Source organism: Vulpes lagopus, chromosome 14 (assembly GCF_018345385.1).
Source record: "Vulpes lagopus strain Blue_001 chromosome 14, ASM1834538v1, whole genome shotgun sequence".
Classification (NCBI taxonomy): Eukaryota; Metazoa; Chordata; class Mammalia; order Carnivora; family Canidae; genus Vulpes; species Vulpes lagopus.
In genome coordinates, this window is record NC_054837.1 from 22,192,704 (window position 1) to 22,212,999 (window position 20,296).

General features: G+C 46.5%; 1 protein-coding gene across 4 annotated transcripts in view; it reads left to right on the forward strand.

Annotated features, from left to right (window-relative positions):
• Positions 1-4,486: 4,486 nt before the first annotated feature.
• Positions 4,487-20,296, forward strand: part of VSIG10 (V-set and immunoglobulin domain containing 10) — a 36,218-nt gene continuing 20,408 nt past the window's right edge. Inside the window, exons 1-2 of one of the 4 annotated variants that reach the window (XM_041728970.1) lie at positions 4,487-5,090; positions 11,898-12,179. In XM_041728970.1, coding sequence (XP_041584904.1) covers positions 4,721-5,090; positions 11,898-12,179 — 652 coding nt within the window. In that variant the 5' untranslated portion in view covers positions 4,487-4,720. Of the gene's footprint in view, positions 5,091-5,143; positions 5,437-11,897; positions 12,180-20,296 lie in introns of those variants that run through there. The other 3 variants (XM_041728969.1, XM_041728968.1, XM_041728971.1) reach the window with 3 other exon arrangements.

The following is a 20,296-nucleotide window of genomic DNA, read 5'->3' on the forward strand; positions in this document are numbered from 1 at the left end:
GGATTTTTTTCGGTATGACTCACTTTCTTTTTTTTTTTAATTTTTTTATTTATTTATTCATGAAAGACACAGAATGAGAGAGAGAGAGAAAGAGAGAGAGAGAGGCAGAGACACAGGCAGAGGGAGAAGCAGACTCCATGCAGGGAGCCTGATGCGGGACTCGATCCCAGGACTCCAGGATCCACGCCCTGGGCTGAAGGCAGACTGTAAACCCCTGAGCCACCCAGGCGTCCCTGATTCACTTTCAATTCACAAATACAGAGTAAAGTATCTCTGTTCTCTGTTCCATGTATGTATTATTTTTTTCTCATTGTTCTCCCACTTCCCCATTTTCTTCTGCATTTAAAAAATTTTTTTAATTGTGGTAAAATATACATAACATAAAATTTACCATCTTAATCTATTTCAGCATACAGTTCAGAGGCATTAAGTACATTCATATTGTTGTGCAACTGATGCACCATCTGCTTCCAGAACCTCTCCATCTTGCAAAACTGAAACTCCATACCCATTAAACACTAACCCCCATTTCTCTCCCCTCAGTCCATGGCAACCACCCTTCTAATTCTGTCTTAGGAGTGTGACTACACTAGGCGCCTCAAATAAATGGAATCACACAGTACTTGTCTTTTTTTCTGACTGGCTTATTTCACTTAGCACAATGTTTGCAAGGTTCATTTGAATTTTTTATCATAATTTTTTAAATATTTTATTTACTTATTCATGCTAGACATAGAGAGAGAGGCAGAGACACAGGCAGAGGGAGGAGCAGGGAGCCAAACTTGATCCCAGGTCTCCAGGATTACGCCCCGGGCCGAAGGCAGCGCTAAACTGCTGAGCCACCCAGGGATCCCCCATAAAAAATTTTTAAAGTTTTCTATGGGTATTTTATTTTTTAAAAAAGATTTTATTTATTTATTTGAAAGAGAGAGAGCACAAGTAGGGGGAGTAGGGGAGTGGCAGAGGGAGAGAGAGAAGCAGGCTCCCCACCCAGCAGGGAGCCCAATATAGGGCTTGATCCCAGGACCCTGGTATCATGACCTGAGCTGAAGGAAGACTCTCCACTGACTGAGCCACCTAGGTGCCCTTTTACCATTAATGTTTTATTACTTTTCAAGTTTAAAAGACTAGTTACTTGTAAAAAAAAAAAAAAAATACAACAATACTTAAAAAGCTAAAGAAACAAGCAGGAGTCAAAACTTTGGGTGAAATGTCATTACAACTTTGTAAAAACAAAACCACACACATTGGAGCTCAGCAGAAATGACTAGAAGGTTCTAATGATGTTAGTGACTATTTCTAGTTGGGTTATGGTTACACTTTATTTCCTATTTTTCTGTTTTTTATTATTTTAGAGTGAGATTGGTATGCTTATAATCAGGAAAAAGCAAATGCCATCTAAGAAATAGGTATGTCAACTTTGGAAAAATGTTTCATCCAAGTTTTCCCTGGAAATCCTGAGTTTACTAAGGTCTTCTATTGCTGTAAATTAAATATACTTGCTGTTATCAAGCCGTATGTTTCAATTTGAAGGTAGGAAAATCACATTTTGGCCAACAAATGGCATTCAATAGATGAGTGGTGAGATCAAAAAAACAGGACACTGATCAAAGAATGTTTTCTACCTGAGTCATCTGTTTGGTTCCTGGGACATCCGGTCAAAAGTTTCCCACCTTGGAGTTGTCTCGCTGGGGGAAAGTGATGTATTCCAGGGGTGCTGGCTTGGGAGAACTGATTGTACATACTGTGTGGTCACTTCACAGTGATAGCCTGGAATTGGTTATGGTGGAAGTATTTATACCAGAGAAATTGGCAATCACTACAAGTCAACTCTTACCCCTGCCCCCCCATCACCACCAGCAGGGGAGTCTCTGGTTAAACATTTACCAGGTTACCTGCTGGGTTGTATTCATCTCTCCGGGTGGGTGAGCCATCCTCAGCCCCCTAGCTGCCAGTTTCTCAAGGAACTGGCTGGTCATTTCCTTCATCTGTCTGTGGCACCATTTTGCTTTCTGGGTTTGGGTCCACCTTCCACTTTCTGTGGTTCTCTGTCACTCAGAGATACTAAACTTCACCCTCCTGGTCTCCAGTCCAGAGAGGAGAGGCTGGGCTCTGGTCAAAAATAGTAGACTCATTTGACAACTTTCCATTTTTCCATTTTCCTATCTCATCCTGCCAGGCTCTTCTTAGAACTTCACCTGATTTCAGGAGCTTTCCTGGTATGGCCTCTGCATGCCAGTTCTTTTCTTCTGGGAAGAAGGCAGAGAAGTGGTATTTTGCGAAAATTTAGCATGCATTCTTTTCCAGAGAAAGGCCGGGTTGGTTCTGTTGTCCCTGTTCCTTGAGGTGCCAGCCTGTGGGTCCCAGGCCTTTCCACAGTGTATAGGTAGGACTGCCATCCACCTCTTTATGCCTCTTGAAGTGAGGGGGTTGCAGAGCTTACTGAGTAGCCAGGCTGCTACCCAAGCTGTTCCCAACTGGCCTGCTCTTTCTGAAGCCCTCAGGAGAATATCTCTAGGTTGAACAGAGAAGCAGGTTGTTGCTAAGAAACCTTTCAGCATTACCTCTAGGGAAAGGACAGGAGAGGAGGAGTAGTGGGGTAGAAATAATAAGTAGCTTGATGGCCTCAGAGACCCAGGCTGTAGAGGGCTGGCTATAGAGTCAGGCGGGAGCCCCGTGCTGTCCCTCCCTCTGAGACTGAAGAAGACAACTGTGCCTTAGATCTGGGCTCAGATCAGCCACTGCCTCCCACCGCCCTCCTCCCCACCCCCATTCACTTGCTATGCCACCTGGCCTTTCTGAGCCATCTGTAAATCCAGAATGATAATCCCTACCTCTCAGGGTTGTGTTGAGGAGTGAGTGAATTAATGAAAAGCACTTAGTGGAGGGGAAGTTTTTTTTAATTCATCAGAGGTGAACACAAAATGAAATAAAAACAGCCTTGTGTGGCAGCCTGAGCAGAGAGGTGTTTGCACCTCATGTTTAACATGTGGCTGTTGGATTTAGGATTTATATATGACTGTAGATGGGGGTTGATGCCTTAACAACATTTTTTTGAGTCCCTTCCTGCAGGTCAACTCACTCTATCTTTCCAACAACCCATCATAAAATTAAGGCTCTGAAAGTCCCTGTCTTGTTAGGAACCCCACGGTGAACCCCCATCTCACTGGTCACTGTTTTAGACAGGATGCTTTCTACTGTTCAGAGGAGCCTGACACGCTACGGGCATTTCCTGACAGTTCCTGTCTCAGGGTCAGCCACAGCCTGGACCTAGACCAAAGAGGGTGGATGTTTCCTGGGCCACACAGCTGTTCTTGGAGCCCTGCTTAGGGACATGCCGTGTCTGCTGGCCCAGTGACACCCAAAGCATCCAGCCCAGGGTAGCCTTTATATAAGGAAAAAAATAAGTTTGTTTGGCAAGAGTTGGTGTGGGACAGAGATGGGCTCTAGTCCTGGCTTTGCTATCAACCAGCTTTGTAACTTGGAGCTTACCCTCCTGGAGCACCAGGTATCTCATTCATTAAGTGGGATTGCATGATTTCTTAGGTTCTTAGGTACAAGGGTTGTAGGGAGGGCCCAATGAGATTAAGTTTCTACAGTGGCTTTGGAAAAAGGCCCCAGCCATGCACACTAATTAGCATTGTAAACCATCCCAGAAGAAGTTGATCCTTCTGGGGTGGAGAACTGGTCATAAGCATTTCACAATTTGACTCAGTAAATATATTGGAAGGGCCTGCTCCGTGCAATTCCACACTTAAGGTACCACCAGGGTCACAGAAGTTTCTAGATCCTCTGCTGGAAACCAGCCAGTTATTGATTTGACTTCTATCTTGTGCACTTCAGGATGAGGAATGTGAGGTAAGGAGTTTATCGAGGAGCTACAGTATCAAAACTGGTGAACTCTCCTTTGTTTACTTAACAAATACTTAGTGGGTGGGTTATAAGCTGCCAGGCACTGAAAAAACAGGAAGAGGTCATCTGGGATGGAGTTTACCTTCCATCACAAAGTAAAAGCTGAAACAGGAAAGTGAAGGGAAAGTAGGAAAGTTGTCAGGAACTGGCTGAAGAGTTAAATCATTTCGCAAAAGACAGAAAAGGGAAGAGCCGTGCAATTTTATGGCTCAGCTCATCAGGCCAAACATACTTTTTTTATTAGTTTCAAGAGGATTTCATCATGGAAGAAGTATTTCAATAAGGGGCCTGTGGGCAACAGAACAGATGATGTTTCTTAATAGTAATTTTTGGGTTTTGCTCCAAGATTTTATGATGAACATTTTCAAACATACGGAAAAGCTGAAAGAAGGCAAACACCCATACACCTACCTCCTAGAGTCCACCCCTAATATGTGACTGTACTAACTGCGATTTTGTTTTGTTTTTTTTAAAGGAAGTTCCACCTAGGGCAGTTTCAAGTGTCAGCTTTTCCTGAGGATATGGTAACCTTGTTTTTCCTAGGACAGGATGGGGTGAGGATGTGGCAGGGAAGAGGGATTTCAGCTCTCTGGGAATCAGACTGTATGGGGTTTCGGTTGGGGGCGGGGGTGCAGAGAGCTCCCGAGAACCAAGTTCTGCTGACCCCTGGCTTCTCCATCTCGCTGTGTGGTCTCAGCTAATTCACAGGAAAACAGGAGTCTCGTGGCTGCTTTTGGCTGGAGGTCTAAGGGATCATCTTTCTCCTGCTCTAGACTTGCCTTAGTCCTGCAAAGGGTAGAAGACTGCCATGGCGGCCCTGGCGTCCGTCCTGAGCACGGGCAAGCCCCGGAGAGCCCCGGGAGAGCCCCAGGAGAGCCAAGCGGGGGCGCCGAGGGGACCTGGAGGGGACCTGGCTTCGGCAGCTCCGCAGCTCGCCCCGGCTGCGGCAGGGGGAGCGCCGGGGAGGGGAGGCAGCCGGCGGGCCGGGGCCGGGGCCGGGGCCGTCCTGCGGCAGCTGCACGGCTCTGCCGGCCCGGCTGTCCCCGCGACTCCGGGCTGCCGTCCCGGGAGGGGGCTCGGCGAGGGACCGGCCTCCGCGCCCCACCCCGGCCGCGCCGGCCTCGGCTCCGCGCTCCCGGGCGCGCGCCCTCTGCATAAAGCCCTCCTCCCCGGCCAAGGTAGAGGAAGTTGGGCTCCCGCCGGGGTGGGAGGCGGCAGGCGGGAGGCGGGAGGCGGGAGGCGGGAGGGAGTCCCGCTCCGGTTGTTTTCGGCGAGCGGAGTGGGCGGCGGGTGCGGAGGGCGGGGTGCGCCCTGCGCCCTCCCACCCGGCCGGGCGCTCCGGGAGCCCCGCGCCGCTCGCAGCCCCGGACCTCGGGCTCAGCCTCCGTCTCGGTGGGGTCTGCGGGGAGCGGAGCTCAGTACCCCGCGGCCGGAGCCTGGGCGAGATGGCCGCGGGCGCCCGGGCGTCCCAGCCGCAGGTCCTCGTCTGCCTCGGGGCGCTGCTGGCCCGCTGGGTCGCCGCAGGTAAGGGGCCGCGACCCGGAGCGAGACGCGGAGTGTGGCCCGGCAGAGGCGGGGGGGGGGGGGGCAGGGACCGCAGCCGCCCCGGGAGGGTCTGGAGTTTCCTGCTCGCTGCTCGCTGCTCGCTGCTCGGCGCAGGGAGGAATTTCCCCGGGCGCTGATGGAGGGCACCGGAGCCCCGGGCTCTCGGATTGGGCAGCTGGCGGGGCTGCAGAGGGCTGCGCAGAGGGATGGGAGGGAGACCTGGGGAACTGGAAGATGGAAATTTTGAAGATGGGGAAAATTGAAGAGGCACGTGTAGGGGGGGGACGTGGTGTTTTGTTGCTGTTTTTTTTTTTTTTTTTTTCATTTAGCGTCGGATTTAAATTTTCGTTCTGGCTTTACCTGCTGCGCTGGGGCTCAAACTCGAGGCTCCTCTATTTTTCTCTCCTTCCTCTGCCCACGGTTGAACTCGCCTTACACCGGTAACCTGTGGATTTCCCTACACACCCGCGCAAGCCGACCTGTGCGGACTAGCACGTTCAAAACCGTGCCTCCCTCCTTCGCCTAATCAAACAAAAGAGCCAAAGCCTTTGTATTTTGAAGTGATTTCAGACTTTCAGAAAACTTGCTCTTACACTTGACATGACCTCCCCCACTTGACACTGCCGGTAGAAGGTCTCAAATGCTTCATCTAGGCTCTCTCTTGTGACAGTAAGTTTACGGAGTTGCTTACAAAAATATATAGGATGTAAAAATATTGAACAAGCATCTTTGAATTTAATTCACCAGCGAATGCCGTCCTTGTGTGTGCAGGGCAGGGCGACAGCAGTGAGAGGGAGGACTCAGGTAGAGGGAAAGGAGATGGGGCCAGGAAGTGATGCAGTTCGCCAGAATACTTGGGAGTGTTATTTTCTGTGTAGCCGTCCCCGGCACACACTGCTGATGGATTCTCGTAGGTTCCTGAAGGAATTCCCCCCTGAGCTTCCTAGCAGCAAGTGCCAAAAGTCCCTAAGCCTTAGGCTCTCATAGCCTTCTATTTTTGTTTTGTTTTCAGTAATCATTTACAAGTAGTACAATTTCCCATAGTCTAGGTTTCCAGTTTATTTGGAAAAATCTGATGATATGGCAGCACAGGGCTTTTCCAGCTGGACCTGAGCAGTGGTCACCCCTTCTATCCTGGGCACGTGACCCCAAATGTGCTCCACCTGTCCTGTTGTACTTACCCCACACTCTCCCGTTAGGGACCTTACCTGCTGCCCCCCTGCAGGCATTTGACTTAGTGGTCACCCAGAGCTTCCTGGAGAGGAGGACAGAGAGTCTCCAATTGGATCTCTGCGGAAATTAAAGGTGATTCCCTTCTCCGTGCTGTCTGCAGTGTTTACTGAGCTGTGAACATCAGGGGCCTTGGGACATCAGAACCCTGGGTTGAAATCATCATTCTGGAATGAACCAGCTTTAGTCTGGTGGCAGTGCACACGCAGGGACACTTCCTCTACTGCCCAGCCGCTTTTCACACCCAGGCCAAGTTCACCTTCATGGATAGTGCCTGGGGGCTTCCCTCAACCGGTTAATTTTTGTTGTTTGTTTTTCAAATTGAGAGTTATCCAAGGGGGGGATGATTGTCAACCTCGCTCCAGACAATATTCATGCCTGCACTGTCACCTCAGATTGTAAATCTTTGTCATTCTTGGGGAAAAGTTGGTAGGAGAAAAGTGGGTACAATCTCAACTCTGTAAATGATAACATGAGGGCAGCACTGGGAAATGGTTGTTTATATTGCTCCCTCCTTAGGTCCGTATTCTGAATTTAAGGTGGTGTGGGGGTGCGGAGACATCCCTGGACCCTCTGGATACCATGTAGACAACTTCTAGGAACACAGACTGCTATGATGTCTTATTGTCTCATCCTGTCTGATCGGAAGAACAGAATAAAGCCCTGTGACCCGAAGGATTGAAGACGTCAGTGTCAGTCCCAGCTCTCCCAGACTTGTGTGGGCCCTTTAGGAAATCCCTTAAGCTTTCTGAACCTGTTTTCTCATCTGTAAAATGAGGGGGCATGGAACCAGTGCACCCTCAAGGACCGCCCCGCGTGTCTATCATTAACTGAGAGGGGGCTCAGCCTGCCTCATCTTGAGCCCAGCCCTCGGGACTGCCACATCTCAGGAATAAATGACCTCCAAGGTCACCTTCAGCTTCAATGGCTAAAAAGAATGGAGTGAGCAGAGCCAGGAGGAGTGAAATGCCTTAAATGGTTTTTTTTTGTGATTGTGTCACTCTCCTTGCAGGAGGAGACAATGTTAACTCAAGTTCTAGGACTCGACTTTTGCCAAGAGCTTTTCCAAATTCATTCTTTTTTTTTTTTTTTTTTTTAAATTTTTATTTATTTATGATAGTCACAGAGAGAGAGAGAGAGGCAGAGACACAGGCAGAGGGAGAAGCAGGCTCCATGCACCGGGAGCCTGACGTGGGATTCGATCCCGGGTCTCCAGGATCGCGCCCTGGGCCAAAGGCAGGCGCCAAACCGCTGCGCCACCCAGGGATCCCCAAATTCATTCTTTATTCCTTCATCAAGTTGCTGGGAAGGAGCAGGTCTGTAGGTCTCATGAACACATGCCGCATCTGTAATATACCGCAGTTCATCTTCTCTCCTCTGTGGGCATTGCCACCGATAGCTTGGGTTCTCAGGCCTAATTGTTCAAGAATAATTCTCACCTGCTTTTCTTTTCTTTTTCTTTTTCTTTTTTTTTCTTTTTTTTTAAGATTTTATTTATTCATGAGAGGACACAGAGAGAGGCAGAAACACAGGTTGAGGAAGAGGCAGGCTCCCTCCAGGAAGCCCCATACGGGACTTGATCCCAGGACTCCGGGATCATGACCCAAGCCGAAGGCAGATGTTCAACCACTGAGCCACCCAGGTGCCCCTCTCACCTGCTTTTCAAAGTACTTATTCAGAAGCCTTTCTTGCTGGGTTGGAATCTCTAGCATTAGAAGACATTCTCTGCCTTCCAGTGAGTTGCTTAGAGGGTTTTTTTTTTTTCTTTCCATGTTGTCCTGGCATTTGGGAGTGGTGTGGTTAAGATGGTGAGAGAGTTGGAAAGTCCACTGGCTCCAGGCTGCCTTCTAATCTTATAAATGGAGTCCCTTCTAACCAGACAAAAGGCCAAAGACAGATCACTGTTACTCTTTCTTTTATAACAGGGAAGGATTTTCAGAGGCAGGTGGCAGTTTATTTATTTATTTTTTTACTGCTTTACTGAGATATAATTTACGTACCATAAAATTCACTCTTTTAAAGTATATAATTCAGTGGGTTTTAGTATATTCACAAGATTGTGCACCATCACCACTGAGTCCAGAATGTTTTCATTACTCCAAAAAATAAAAAAAGCTGTATGCTTAACTATTAGCAGTCACCCCTCACTACCTCCTTCCCTGATGATAAGCCCCCCTCCCCCCACTCTAAACAACTGCTAATCTAGGTTCTACCTCCATAGATTTGCCTGTTTGGACATTTCATATAAATGGATTCACACAGGATGTAGTCCCTTTGGAGTGCCTTCTTTCACTGACTGTAATGCCAGGATTCATCCGTGCTATAGTATGCACTTCATTCCTTTTTATGGCCAAATAATATTCCACTGGTATGGATATACCACATTTCATTTATCCATTGATCAGCTGGTGGGCATTTGGGTTGTTTCCATCTTTTGCAATTGTGAATAGTTCTGCTGTGAAGCATGTGCATGTGAAGTCTGTAGACATAGGTTTTCATTTCTCCTGGATCTACACTACGCCTCAGAGTAGAATTGCTGAGTCATACCGTAACTTTAACCTTGGGAGGAAACAACCTGCTCTTTTCCAAAGTAGCTGCACCATTTGCAGATCCTTCCAAGGATGCATAAGGATTCCAGTTTCTCTGAATCTTTGGCAGTATTTACTAATAACAAATTAGTCTTTGATTTTAGCCATTCTAGTGGATGTGGAGCGATAGGTGTCTTATTGTGGGTTTGATTTGCATTGCCCTAGTGACTAATGATGAACATCTCCTCCTGCACTGCACGTATTGGCCTTTTGTATGTCTTTTTGAAGAAATTCTATTCAGATCCTTTGCCCATTTTTAAATGGTATTTATTTTTTTATTGTTGAGTTGTGAGAGTTTTTTATATGCTCTGAATACAAACTTATCATCAGATAGGTGGTTTGCAAACATTTTTCTCACAGTCTGTGGATTGTCTTGTCACTTTCTTCATGGTGTCCTTTACCTGTCATAAAGGAAAGAGTAACAGTGATCTGTCTTTGGCCTTTTGTCTGGTTAGAAGGGGCTCCATTTAAAAGATTGGAAGGCAGCCTGGAGCCACAGGACATTCCAACTCTCTTCCCGTCTTAGCCACACCACCCCCAAATGCCAGGAGAACATGAAAAAAAAGAAAAAAAACAAGTTTTTATTTTGACAAAGTCCAACATACCCATTTTTCTTTTGACACTTGTGCTTTTAGTATCCTGAGAAACCATTGTTTAACCCAGAGTGATTTATTCTTTTTTTTTCTAAGTATTTATAGGTTTAGCTCTTACATTTAGGTCTATGGTCCATTTTGAGTTAATTTTTATATATGATGTGAGGTAAGGGGTCCACCCTCATTCTTTTGTACATGGATGCCCATTTGTCCCTCTACTGTTGTTGAAGGCAATTTATTTTGTAATGAAATACTAGCTTTTGCAAACCCCAGTGTATTCATATACTTTGAAAACTTCAGGGGCACCTGGGTGGCTCAGTGGTTGAGCGTCTGCCTTCGGCTTGAGTCATGATCCCAGAGTCCTGGGATCAAGTCCCACATTGGGCTCCCCACAGGGAGCCTGCTTCTCCCTCTGCCTGTGTTTCTGCCTCTCTCTGTGTCTCTCATGAATAAATAAATAAAATCTTAAAAAAAAAAAAAAAGGAAAATTTCTGATGTGGTGGAAAGAGAACATTCTGGAAGATAGCAAGAAGTCTAGTTTCTGGTCCAACTTTGCTACCTTTTCACTGGAGGATTTGGATTTAGCCTGCTTTCCTTCTTGGCATCACACTTTTCTCATCTACTGACTGTGACAGCATGAGTGGAAGACTCCTCACAGGGTGTTCCCATGCCTGTGGCCTTTTTGTATTTGGGCATTGATTATGGAAAAGGGGCCGGAAAGTTTCAACACTTCTCAGAAAACGGGCTGCATTTGTGTCTTGTTACCTGGTAACAGTCTGTACTAGATCAGTCACTCTTCGCACCTGTCAGTCATGGCTGAGCATCAGAATCACCTGGAGGGCTTGTTAAATGCAGCGCTACTTCCACTCCACCCCTAGATAGGTTATTTATGTGATTTAAGTGCTCCAGGATAGGACCTGATAATTTGCATTTCTAATTGCGCTACTGCTGCTGTTAATGCTGATCTGGACTTTTGAACATGCTGTTCTGCCTGGGAACCGCATCTTCTTGTCTACCTGGCTAATTCCTACTTGTCCATCAGATCTCAGTGTGGCCTCCTGGAGGAAGCCTTCCTGGCAGTCACCCTAGCTGGACTTAGGAGCCCCTTCTCTGAGGCCCTGTCATGGTATTAATCACACTGTATTATAATTGCCAGTTTATTGTCTGTTTTCCACATTAGACAGTGAGATCCTAGAGGTCTCTCTCTGTTTTTGCCCATCCTTGTCTCCCTGGTGCCTAGCACAGGGCACGCCCAAAGGTGGAGTGGCAAGAGAGCTTTGACTTCCAGGATCATTTGCAGCTGAGAGGTGGCGAGAGCCAGCAATAGGAAAGTGGGAACAGAGCCCAGGCCCTCTTCCTTCCATCCCTTCTGGATTTCCAGGCAAACAAAACCACTTGGATTCCATATTGATTATTTATTGCCACGGTAGTGCTGCAGACCAATCACAAAATGACCAGAAGTGCTTATTGCTCAGAGGTTGGAGTCAGCTCTGCTGATCTTGTCTGGGTACCCGCACATGGCACTGTGTCCATTCTGTAACTGAGGACGAATCTGGAATGGCCTCGGCTCAGATGATTGAGACACCTGGGGTCCATATCTGTAGCTTTCATCCTCCTGAGACCTAACTTGGGCGTGTCCTTCTCCAGGTGATGGCAGGAGGTGAGAGTGTACAAGCCCAGTTACATGAGTGCTTCTTCAGCCTCTGGGTGCATCACATTTGCTAACATCTCACTGGCCAGAGCAAGCCGCGTGACCCCACTGGGAGTCAGGGCAGGATGGGAGAACAGTCATGCAGTGAAGGACATGGATATTGGGGGAGGGGGATACTTGGGGCTGTCTCTGCGATTGCCATTTACCGCAGATTCATTGACATCAGCACTGGCCAATAATCCTCACAGGGTGCCTCTTAAAAACACACACCTGCTTTTTGTTTGTTTTTTTTTTAATCCTAAAGTAGAGGGACTGTGCACAAGGGAGGGTGCTCAGAAATGAAGAAATGTAGTAACAGCCTGACCTTTCCTCATACAGGGTTTGAGGCTCTGGTCATCGGAGAGGTTCACGAGAACATTACTCTGCGCTGTGGCAACGTCTCGGGACCAAGGGGCCCAGTAACCTGGTACCGGAATGACTCGGAGCCTGTCTTCCTCCTATCTTCCAATTCTAGCATCCCACCAGCTGAGCCACGCTTCTCTCTGGCAAATGCCAGCTCGCTGCACATCAAGGTGCTCAGGCCACAGGATGAGGGGAACTACACCTGTCGGGAGGTCCTGAACGAGACTCGGTGGTTCCGAGTGTGGCTACAGATGGCCCGTAAGTGCAGTGGCAGGGCACTGAGGCTGGCTGGCCAGACACTCGGAGCCTTGGGCGGAAGGAGGGCTTTGGAGTCAGGGCTGGCTTTCATCCTGGGTTCTGCAAGCCCAGTGGCCTCTCACACCTGGATTTTCTCATCTGTGAAATGGGGATGAAAAGAATTCTTGGGTTCTAGGAGTGCTGTGAAGACTAGATTCTGGTTTATGTAGATAAGGAGCTGCTAATGGCTCCTGGCATATTAGTTAGCGACTACTTACAGCTTGTTAGCATCAACCTTGCTGTGAATACCATTTTATTATGCACCTGAGTCAGAGTTTATAACACGATGGGGTCAGACTGCCTGAGTTCCAACACTTAGGCTGTGTCACCTCAAGTTGCTTAATACCTCTGAGCATTAATTTTCCTTATTTGTTAATTGGGGATAATACATCACAGACCTCGGTAGATACAGTGCTCTTATGCTACAATGCTCACTACAGGGCTTACTTGGCATGAGCTACTATTAGATTACATGCTGCACTTCCCTAAAACAGTGTCTTACCTGTTGATATACACATATGAATTTAGAATAGGGGTTGGCAAACTATAGCCATATCTGTGGGCCATATCTGTCCTGCAGGCTATGAATGTTTTACATTTTTAAATGGTTGCAAAAACCCCTAAAGATGAATGATATTTGTGACATGTAAAAATGATATGAAATTCCAGTGCCCGTGAAGAAGTCTTTATTGAGACACAGCCACACTTATCCATTTACATCTTACCTCTGACTGCATTTGGTGCCACCACAGCAGAGTTGAGTGGCAGTGATGCAGATCATATGGCTTGCAAAGCCTAAAATTTTTACTCTACAGCCCTTTACAAAGAAAGCATGCTGTTTACTGGTTTAAAAAGATAATGGTGTTCTAGATACAGAGTGTGTAATTTGGTAGAAATATACACGTGATCCCGACTGCTCCCTAGTTTCCTCATCTGTAAAATAATTTACTAATTTTTTTATTCAACATCTATCCATTGAAAGCCTGGTGCCAGGCACTTATTCAAGGCACTGGGCCCCAGGAGCAAACAGGACAGACAAGGCCTCTGCCTGCATGGGGATGGCATCCTAGTGGTAGAGACAGACAGTAAGGAAGTACATGAATGCATCAGGCACTATCAGAGTGATGAGTGCTATGCAGAGAATGGAGGTGGGGTGATTCTCTGAAACACTTTAAAGTAGGGAGGGCAGAGAGAACCTTTGGGAGGAAGTAACAACAGAGCTGAACGATGATGAGTAGGAGCCAGTTATGCAAAGGTAAGAGTAGTCCAGGGAGAACTAGATCCAGTGCAAGATGAGTTGGGTGTGGTGTGTGTACAGGTGGGGAGAAGGCTGATGTGGTGGGAGGCCAGTGGGTGAGAGGGTGGGACTTGTGTTATGGGTTGAAATATATCCCCCCAAAATATTGAAGTCCTGACTCCTGGTATTTGTGAATGTGACTTTATTAGGGAATCAGGTCTTTGCAGATGCATTCAAGTTCAGATAAGGTTATCGGGGTGGGCTCTAATTCAAACTGACTGGCATCCTCCTAAGAAGAGGAAAATGCATGTATACACAGAGACACACAATGAGAATATTGTATAACAACAGAGGCAGAAAGTGGAGGGGTGCAGCTAGAAGCCAAGGAATGCCAGGGACTGATGGCCACCCCCAGAAGCTAGGGAAGAAGTAAGGAAGGATTCTCCCCTGCCCTCCTGACATGTTGGTTTCAGACTTCTGGCCTCCAAAATTGTGAGAGAATCCATTTCTGTTGTTTTAAGCCACTTCATTTGTAAAGTGAAGAGGTTTCCATCATACGAATGATGGACTTTGTAAAGGCAACCTCAAGAAATGAATGTACCTGGCAAGGAATTGAGCTTGTTGTTGTTGTGGGTGCCAGAGGAAACTCCTGGAGCTTTAAGCATGTGTAGCATTATTTCAGTTACACACACAGAACGTATGTGTGTAATCTCAAGGACTGTTAAAAATAGGCCAATTGGAGCCACAAGATGTTGGTGGCCAGAACCATGGTAGTAGCAATGGCCTTGGTGAAAAGGCACAGCTTCAGAAATGATTTTGGAGGTAGACCAGTAAGACCTGCTGGCGGATTAGACGTGGAGGATGAAGAAAAGCAAGTTTCAAGGACACTTCTAGGTTTTTGGATGGTCTCTAAGGTTTCTGCCAACCTGTAAGGCTTATAGAATTTGGGAGTGCAGTGTTTTTGTGTTTGGAGAGGCCACAGTTGAATTACTGAATTGCCAAGAATGAATGTGGGTGCATTAAAAATGTCAGCCATCTTGGCCCAACTCTGTCTAGTTCTCACTATGAGCCCATACCGCTTACTCCAATGCCAGTCATTAATAATTCCTTATGTCCGTCTCCTCAATAAATGCTTGCTCTTTTGACCACAGAGTAAGATAGCATTACAACTTGTTGCCTTTTTTTTTAAATCCTCATTCTCGGGGATCCCTGGGTGGCTCAGGGGTTTGGCGCCTGCCTTTGGCCCAAGGCATGATCCTGGAGTCCCGGGATCGAGTCTCACGTCGGGTTCCCGGCATGGAGCCTGCTTCTCCCTCTGGCTGTGTCTCTGCCTCTCTCTCTCTCTGTCTATCATGAATAAATTTTAAAAAAATTTAAATTATTATTCTCTTCAGTTTATGATGACTTTATCAGACATTGATTAATCATTGGCTAAGTTTATTGGAGGGTAGATTAATTTCATTATTGCCCTGGAGGGAGATAAATGCAAGGCCTCTTTATGATGAACATAAACTTAAAAGAATCTTAAAAGAAAAAAAAAAAAAAAAGAATCTTAAAAGAAACTTAAAAGATTCTTAAAAGGATCACTAAACTTAAATGGCTCTTGGGGCTCCTGAGTTATTATGATTTGATTCACATAATGGAAGCTTCTTCATTTGGAAACATACGGTGTCCCCGACTGTTGTGGGCTTGTTTGTGAAAACAAGACGCTGACTGTCTTAGTTTGGGCTGCTGTAACAAAAGTAACATAGGCTGGGTAGTTTCAACAACAAACACTTCTGGCAGTTCTGGAGGCTGGGAAGTCTAAGATCAAGGTACTGGCAGATCCAGTGTCTGGGGAGGCTCACTTCCTGGTTTGTAGATAAATCTTCTCATTGTGTCCTTACTTGGTGGAGGGCAGAGAGAGCAACCAAGTCCTGGGGTCTCTCCTTAGATGGGCACCAGTGCCATTCATGAGGACTCTACTCTCATGACCTCATCAAAGGCCGCCCCACCTCCAAATACTATCATATTCATGATTAGGTTTCAGCATGAATTTTGGAGGGGATACAAGCATTCACTCCGTAGCACAGATGTCCTCTGTTTTCACATGTACCAGAGCCCTCCAGAATCTCAGATCTTGTTCCCATTCTAGGACAAACTCTGGCAAGCACAGACACCCCTGGGCATCAGGGAGCCCCTTGCTGCTCCTCCTCAGACAGTGGCTGAAGGGGAGGCCTTGACATCGCAGATCAGACTCTGCTTTCATTTCGCGCAGAAGATTTTGGAATATGGATTAGGTCTGATCCAACCACTATTTCTGGGAGGGGAAGGCCACGATATTGCTGAGTAGCTAAGAGCATACACTGAGGACCAGCTGCCTAAGTTCAAATCCAAATGCTGCTGGCTGTTGTCCTTGTGACATTGAGGAAGTCCCTTGAACTACTCTCACTTTAGTTTTATCGTCTGTGAATCAGGGGTAGCAGTAGAACCCAGGAACAGATTCACTGTGTGCATTCTGTGTGCATTCACGAGATTAACATTCTCAGAGCTGGGCACATGGTACGCACTTGGTTCATGTTACCTCGACCAACTGGTTAAGCAGGTGATGGGGTTCCTGTGGGAAAAATGCATCTCAGGTTCCCAGCAATCAGTTAACATCCAAGCCTTTTGAACAGTACCTCCTGTGGGTCAGGGATTCTGTGTGTCCAGATCTTGCTTTTCCTGTCTTTTCACTGACGTGTTTGATAACTTAGTCTCATAGGGAGAAAAGTTTGGAAACATTCTAATGTGGCCTTGGAAGCAAGGGGAAAAAATTCTGAGATGTGACAAATTATTATCTGCAAGTGACTCTGTGTAAGTGGACAGGGGTGCTGTAGAGACACAAAGCTGGCTGTATAAGGGCCAGTAGCTTCTCCCTTCTTACCATTTGGATCTCTGCCTATTGATTAGGGGGCATTTGGTGGCTCTGCCTTCCAGGGCATCAGGTTTTCTGTGGGCTGGGATGATTTAATATTCCTGGAATGGGTACTGCAAACTGATTTTGTTATTTGTCTCAGGACAAAAGACTGTACTATTACTTGTTGATTTAATGGTGCAGTTGAGGAGTCTTGCCCTCTAGATTGGGACTGGTGCTCCTGAGAATACAGAAATCTTTTAGACCAGAGCAGTTCAGGACTGCCAAGGCTATTTATTTCATTGATTTACCCATTCTCTTCTGCCTCCAAATTGGAGTGGGCATGAGGTTAGACCTGCTGTGTGTTTACTTGTAGGAAGGCTGGAGGGATTGGCAAGGTGTGACCTTAACGCATTCCACTAGACTTTGTTCTTTAAAGATATCAGCCTCATGCATTGGGGAGCTGAGTGATCAGATGAACCTGTGAAAGCCCACAGTCAGACCTCGTGGTGCATGACAGACTCTCCCTGTGTCTGTTTTCTTAGACCAAGCAACTATTAAGGGGCGCATTTGAACTGGATGGCATATGGACTGTGATGAAGCTGGTTTGTGTCAACCTCCAAGAATCTCTTTGGAGTCAGCTGGGGTTTTGGGAATGGGGAATGCTCCCATTTAGCAAGTGATATACCTTTCACATCAGGAAAGGCCAGAAAAGGGGCCTAAAGAAAGTCCCATGTTCCCTATTTGTGTTCATCTTTTTTTTTTTTTTTAAGACTTTATTTATTTATTTGATAGAGTACGGGAACACAAGCAGAGGGAGCCACAGGGAGAGGGAGAAGCAGGCTCCCCACTGAGCAGGGAACCCGATGCAGGGCTTGATCCCAGGACCCTGGGATCACAATCTGAGCTGAAGGCAGATGCCTAACCAACTGAGCCACCCAGGTGCCCCTAATTGTGTTCATCTATTTGATCTATGATGCTGATGGTGATGCTGTGCCTCATCACAACATAAGGTCCTAGGGACAGAGTGTGTTGGGTGCACTGAAGAAAGATTGTTGGTCCCCTTCAGAAAATGGAGGACGTTGTCTGGAGATTGAGTCTTGCCAAGCTGATCTGAAACAGAGATGGGTGTTTATAAGAAGCTGAAGACTTCTGTGGTCCAGCTTTTTGTACAGATCAGTAGTCACTCAGGAAATCCGGAGGCAATGGGGTTGTTGCATGTGTCTCTATGTTTGTCCCTAAAGGTAACATCAAAACAGTCTCTGTGAGTTTCCCCAAGGATCTCATCCCACTCTAGAACTACAGGTATGCCCACTGATTAGCAGAAACTACCTGATATATTCTTAGGTCATTTTTCAAATAAAAATGCTAGTTTGAAGAACAAATGCCTGACAACAGCTCTTCCTGTTGGCAGAGAACCCAAGACACTGAGGTGAGAATCTTCCATTTTATGGAGTTCTAAGTCAATGCTTTGAGACTCTTGACAGGCCAAACTATGATTTTAGAGGGGAAGGAAAGAAGTGAGTTCCTTTGTCAAGAATATCTGCAGAGACGAGGAAGGCAATGGCAGTGGTAGATCATTCTAGACCAGGAATCAAACTTTTTCTGTAGAGGGCCAGATGATAAATATTTTAGATGTTATGGCCCAACTTGTAAAGTCAAGGATGTTGTATAAAAACTTAACAAGAGCAAAAACACATTTCCACATTTTTTAGTTGACAAAAATTCAGAGTATAATCATAAATGAATGCTTTCTTTGTAGTGTAGTATAGTGAGAAAAATGGAATTCCTTTTTGGGGGGGATAACATTTCACTTAATTGGGGTTCAGAGTTAGTGTTCTCATCAAATCAATTGTGAATATTCACCTATAAAAACCATTCTTAGCATCTGGGCCGTACAAAAACAGATGGTGGGTCACCATTTGCTGATGCCTACTGAGTCAATCTACAAGTATATTACTGATAATACCAGATCAGATTTTTAGAACATTGACCACATGTCAAACACTAGGCCAAGTGTTCTGCTTATATTTTCTCATTGGGTCCTTCAGTACCCCCAGTGATAGGTGTTATTTCGTTTTGTTTTGTTGTCGTTGTTTTTTCAAGATTTTATTTCTTTGAGAGAGCACATGAGCAGGGGGAGACGGAGAGGGAGAAGCAGACTCCCCACAGAGCAGGGAGTCTTATGTGGGGATCGATCCCAGGACACTGAGATCATGACCTGAGCCGAAGGCAGACCCTTAGCTGAGCCACTCAGTCTCCTGTATTTCTGTTCTTTTCATTTCACAGGAAAGATGAGAGAGAATGAGAGTGATGGGCACTTGCCCAAGGTTGTTTGTCTATAAGTGGCAATAGGATTTACACCTAGGCCTTTGAATTCAGAGTACAAGAGCATGACCACTAGGCTAAGGCATCAATCCAAGAAAAAGCTGAGAACTCAAACTGTAATAAACAAGGCCTTAGTAAGACATCAAACCTTTGTAACTACTCTATATTTTTATTAATTTGTGTCTTACTCTTGTCTCCTCTCCCATCTATCTGTCTGAGTGATTGCCACCATTACCCTGGAAGCAAAACTGGGCTGCTGGGTTTCTGTTTGGGAATAAATATCACATGGGTGGAGAGAGCCATGGAAAGGAAGGAAATGGGTACCTCCTTCTTTGTAGTGAAGTTAGAGCAGGGGAGGAGGCCCAGGGAATCAAGAAGTTGGTGTCAGCTTTAATTAAGAAAACAGACTCAACCCAAGGGGTTTATAGATGAGCTGTAACCTCTGAACACTTAATTCAAGAGGCCTTTCAAGTTCTCTCATTTGATTTATTTTTCTAATCCTTCCACCTGGTCTTTCTCATCCATGCCCTGTATCCAATGCTGTTTCTTGCTGAGAATTGTGGTGGCCAAAAGTCCCTCCCTGCCAGTTTCTGGGGCTCCATACTGTCCATGCCAGGTCACTGTGGCCCTCCAGACCACAATTCAGAAGACCTAGGCTGTCTAATCTAACGTACTACTTTGCCACCTGAGGCTTTGGCTGTTAGTACTATAGAGATACCCTCTGCTTCATTGGGTGCCTGCCAACTGCCAACGCCCTGTTACCTGTTGGTCTGCATACCTAACCAACTAGCCAGCAACAGTAAATGGTGCCTCCCAAACTAATGGCATAATTTTATCCACAGACCCTCTATGCGAGGTGACAGGATTCCAGGAGGTCTAGACAACCATTAGGAGCCAGCTCCGACCTGAGAAGCATACTGTTAAGAATATTGTCCTGGGAAACCTACCATTTCTATAGTTATATGATGGCCTCAGGCATAGGTGAAGTAGATGCTGTACTTTGAGGGGCTCTGGGAGAGCCTTTGCCTCCCCGGAATAATTTTTCTTGCTACTGTATTTCTGTTCAAATTCTATAGTCATAGATGTATTCCTTTGTTCAAGCATTGCCCTTCCTGGAGTCTTTTTTTTTTTTCCTTAAAGATTTTATTTATTTACTTGACAGAGAGCACAAGCCGGGTGGGGGTGGGGGGGCAGCAGGCAGAGGGAGAGGGAGAAGCAGACTCCCCGCTGAGCAAGGAGCCCGACATGGGGTCCAGTCCCAGGACTCTGAGATCATAACCTGAGCCAAAAGCAGAGGCTTAACTGACTGAGCCACACAGGCACCCTCTGGATTCTCCTTCTTCTCCTTCTTCTTCTTCTCCTTCTTCTTATTATTATTAAGATTTTATTTATTTATGAGAAACACAGAGAGAGAGGCAGAGACACAGGTCCATGCAGGGAGCCTGATGCAGGACTCGACCCTGGGGCTCTAGGATCATGTCCTGGGCCAAAGGCAGGTGCCAAACCACTGAGCCAGCCAGGGATCCCCCGGATTCTTCTTTTTAAAAGAGGGAAGTCTTGGAGCACCTGGGTGGCTCAGTTGGTTAGGATTGAGCCTCTGCATTGAGTTCCCTGCTCAGTAGGGAGCCTCCTTCTCCT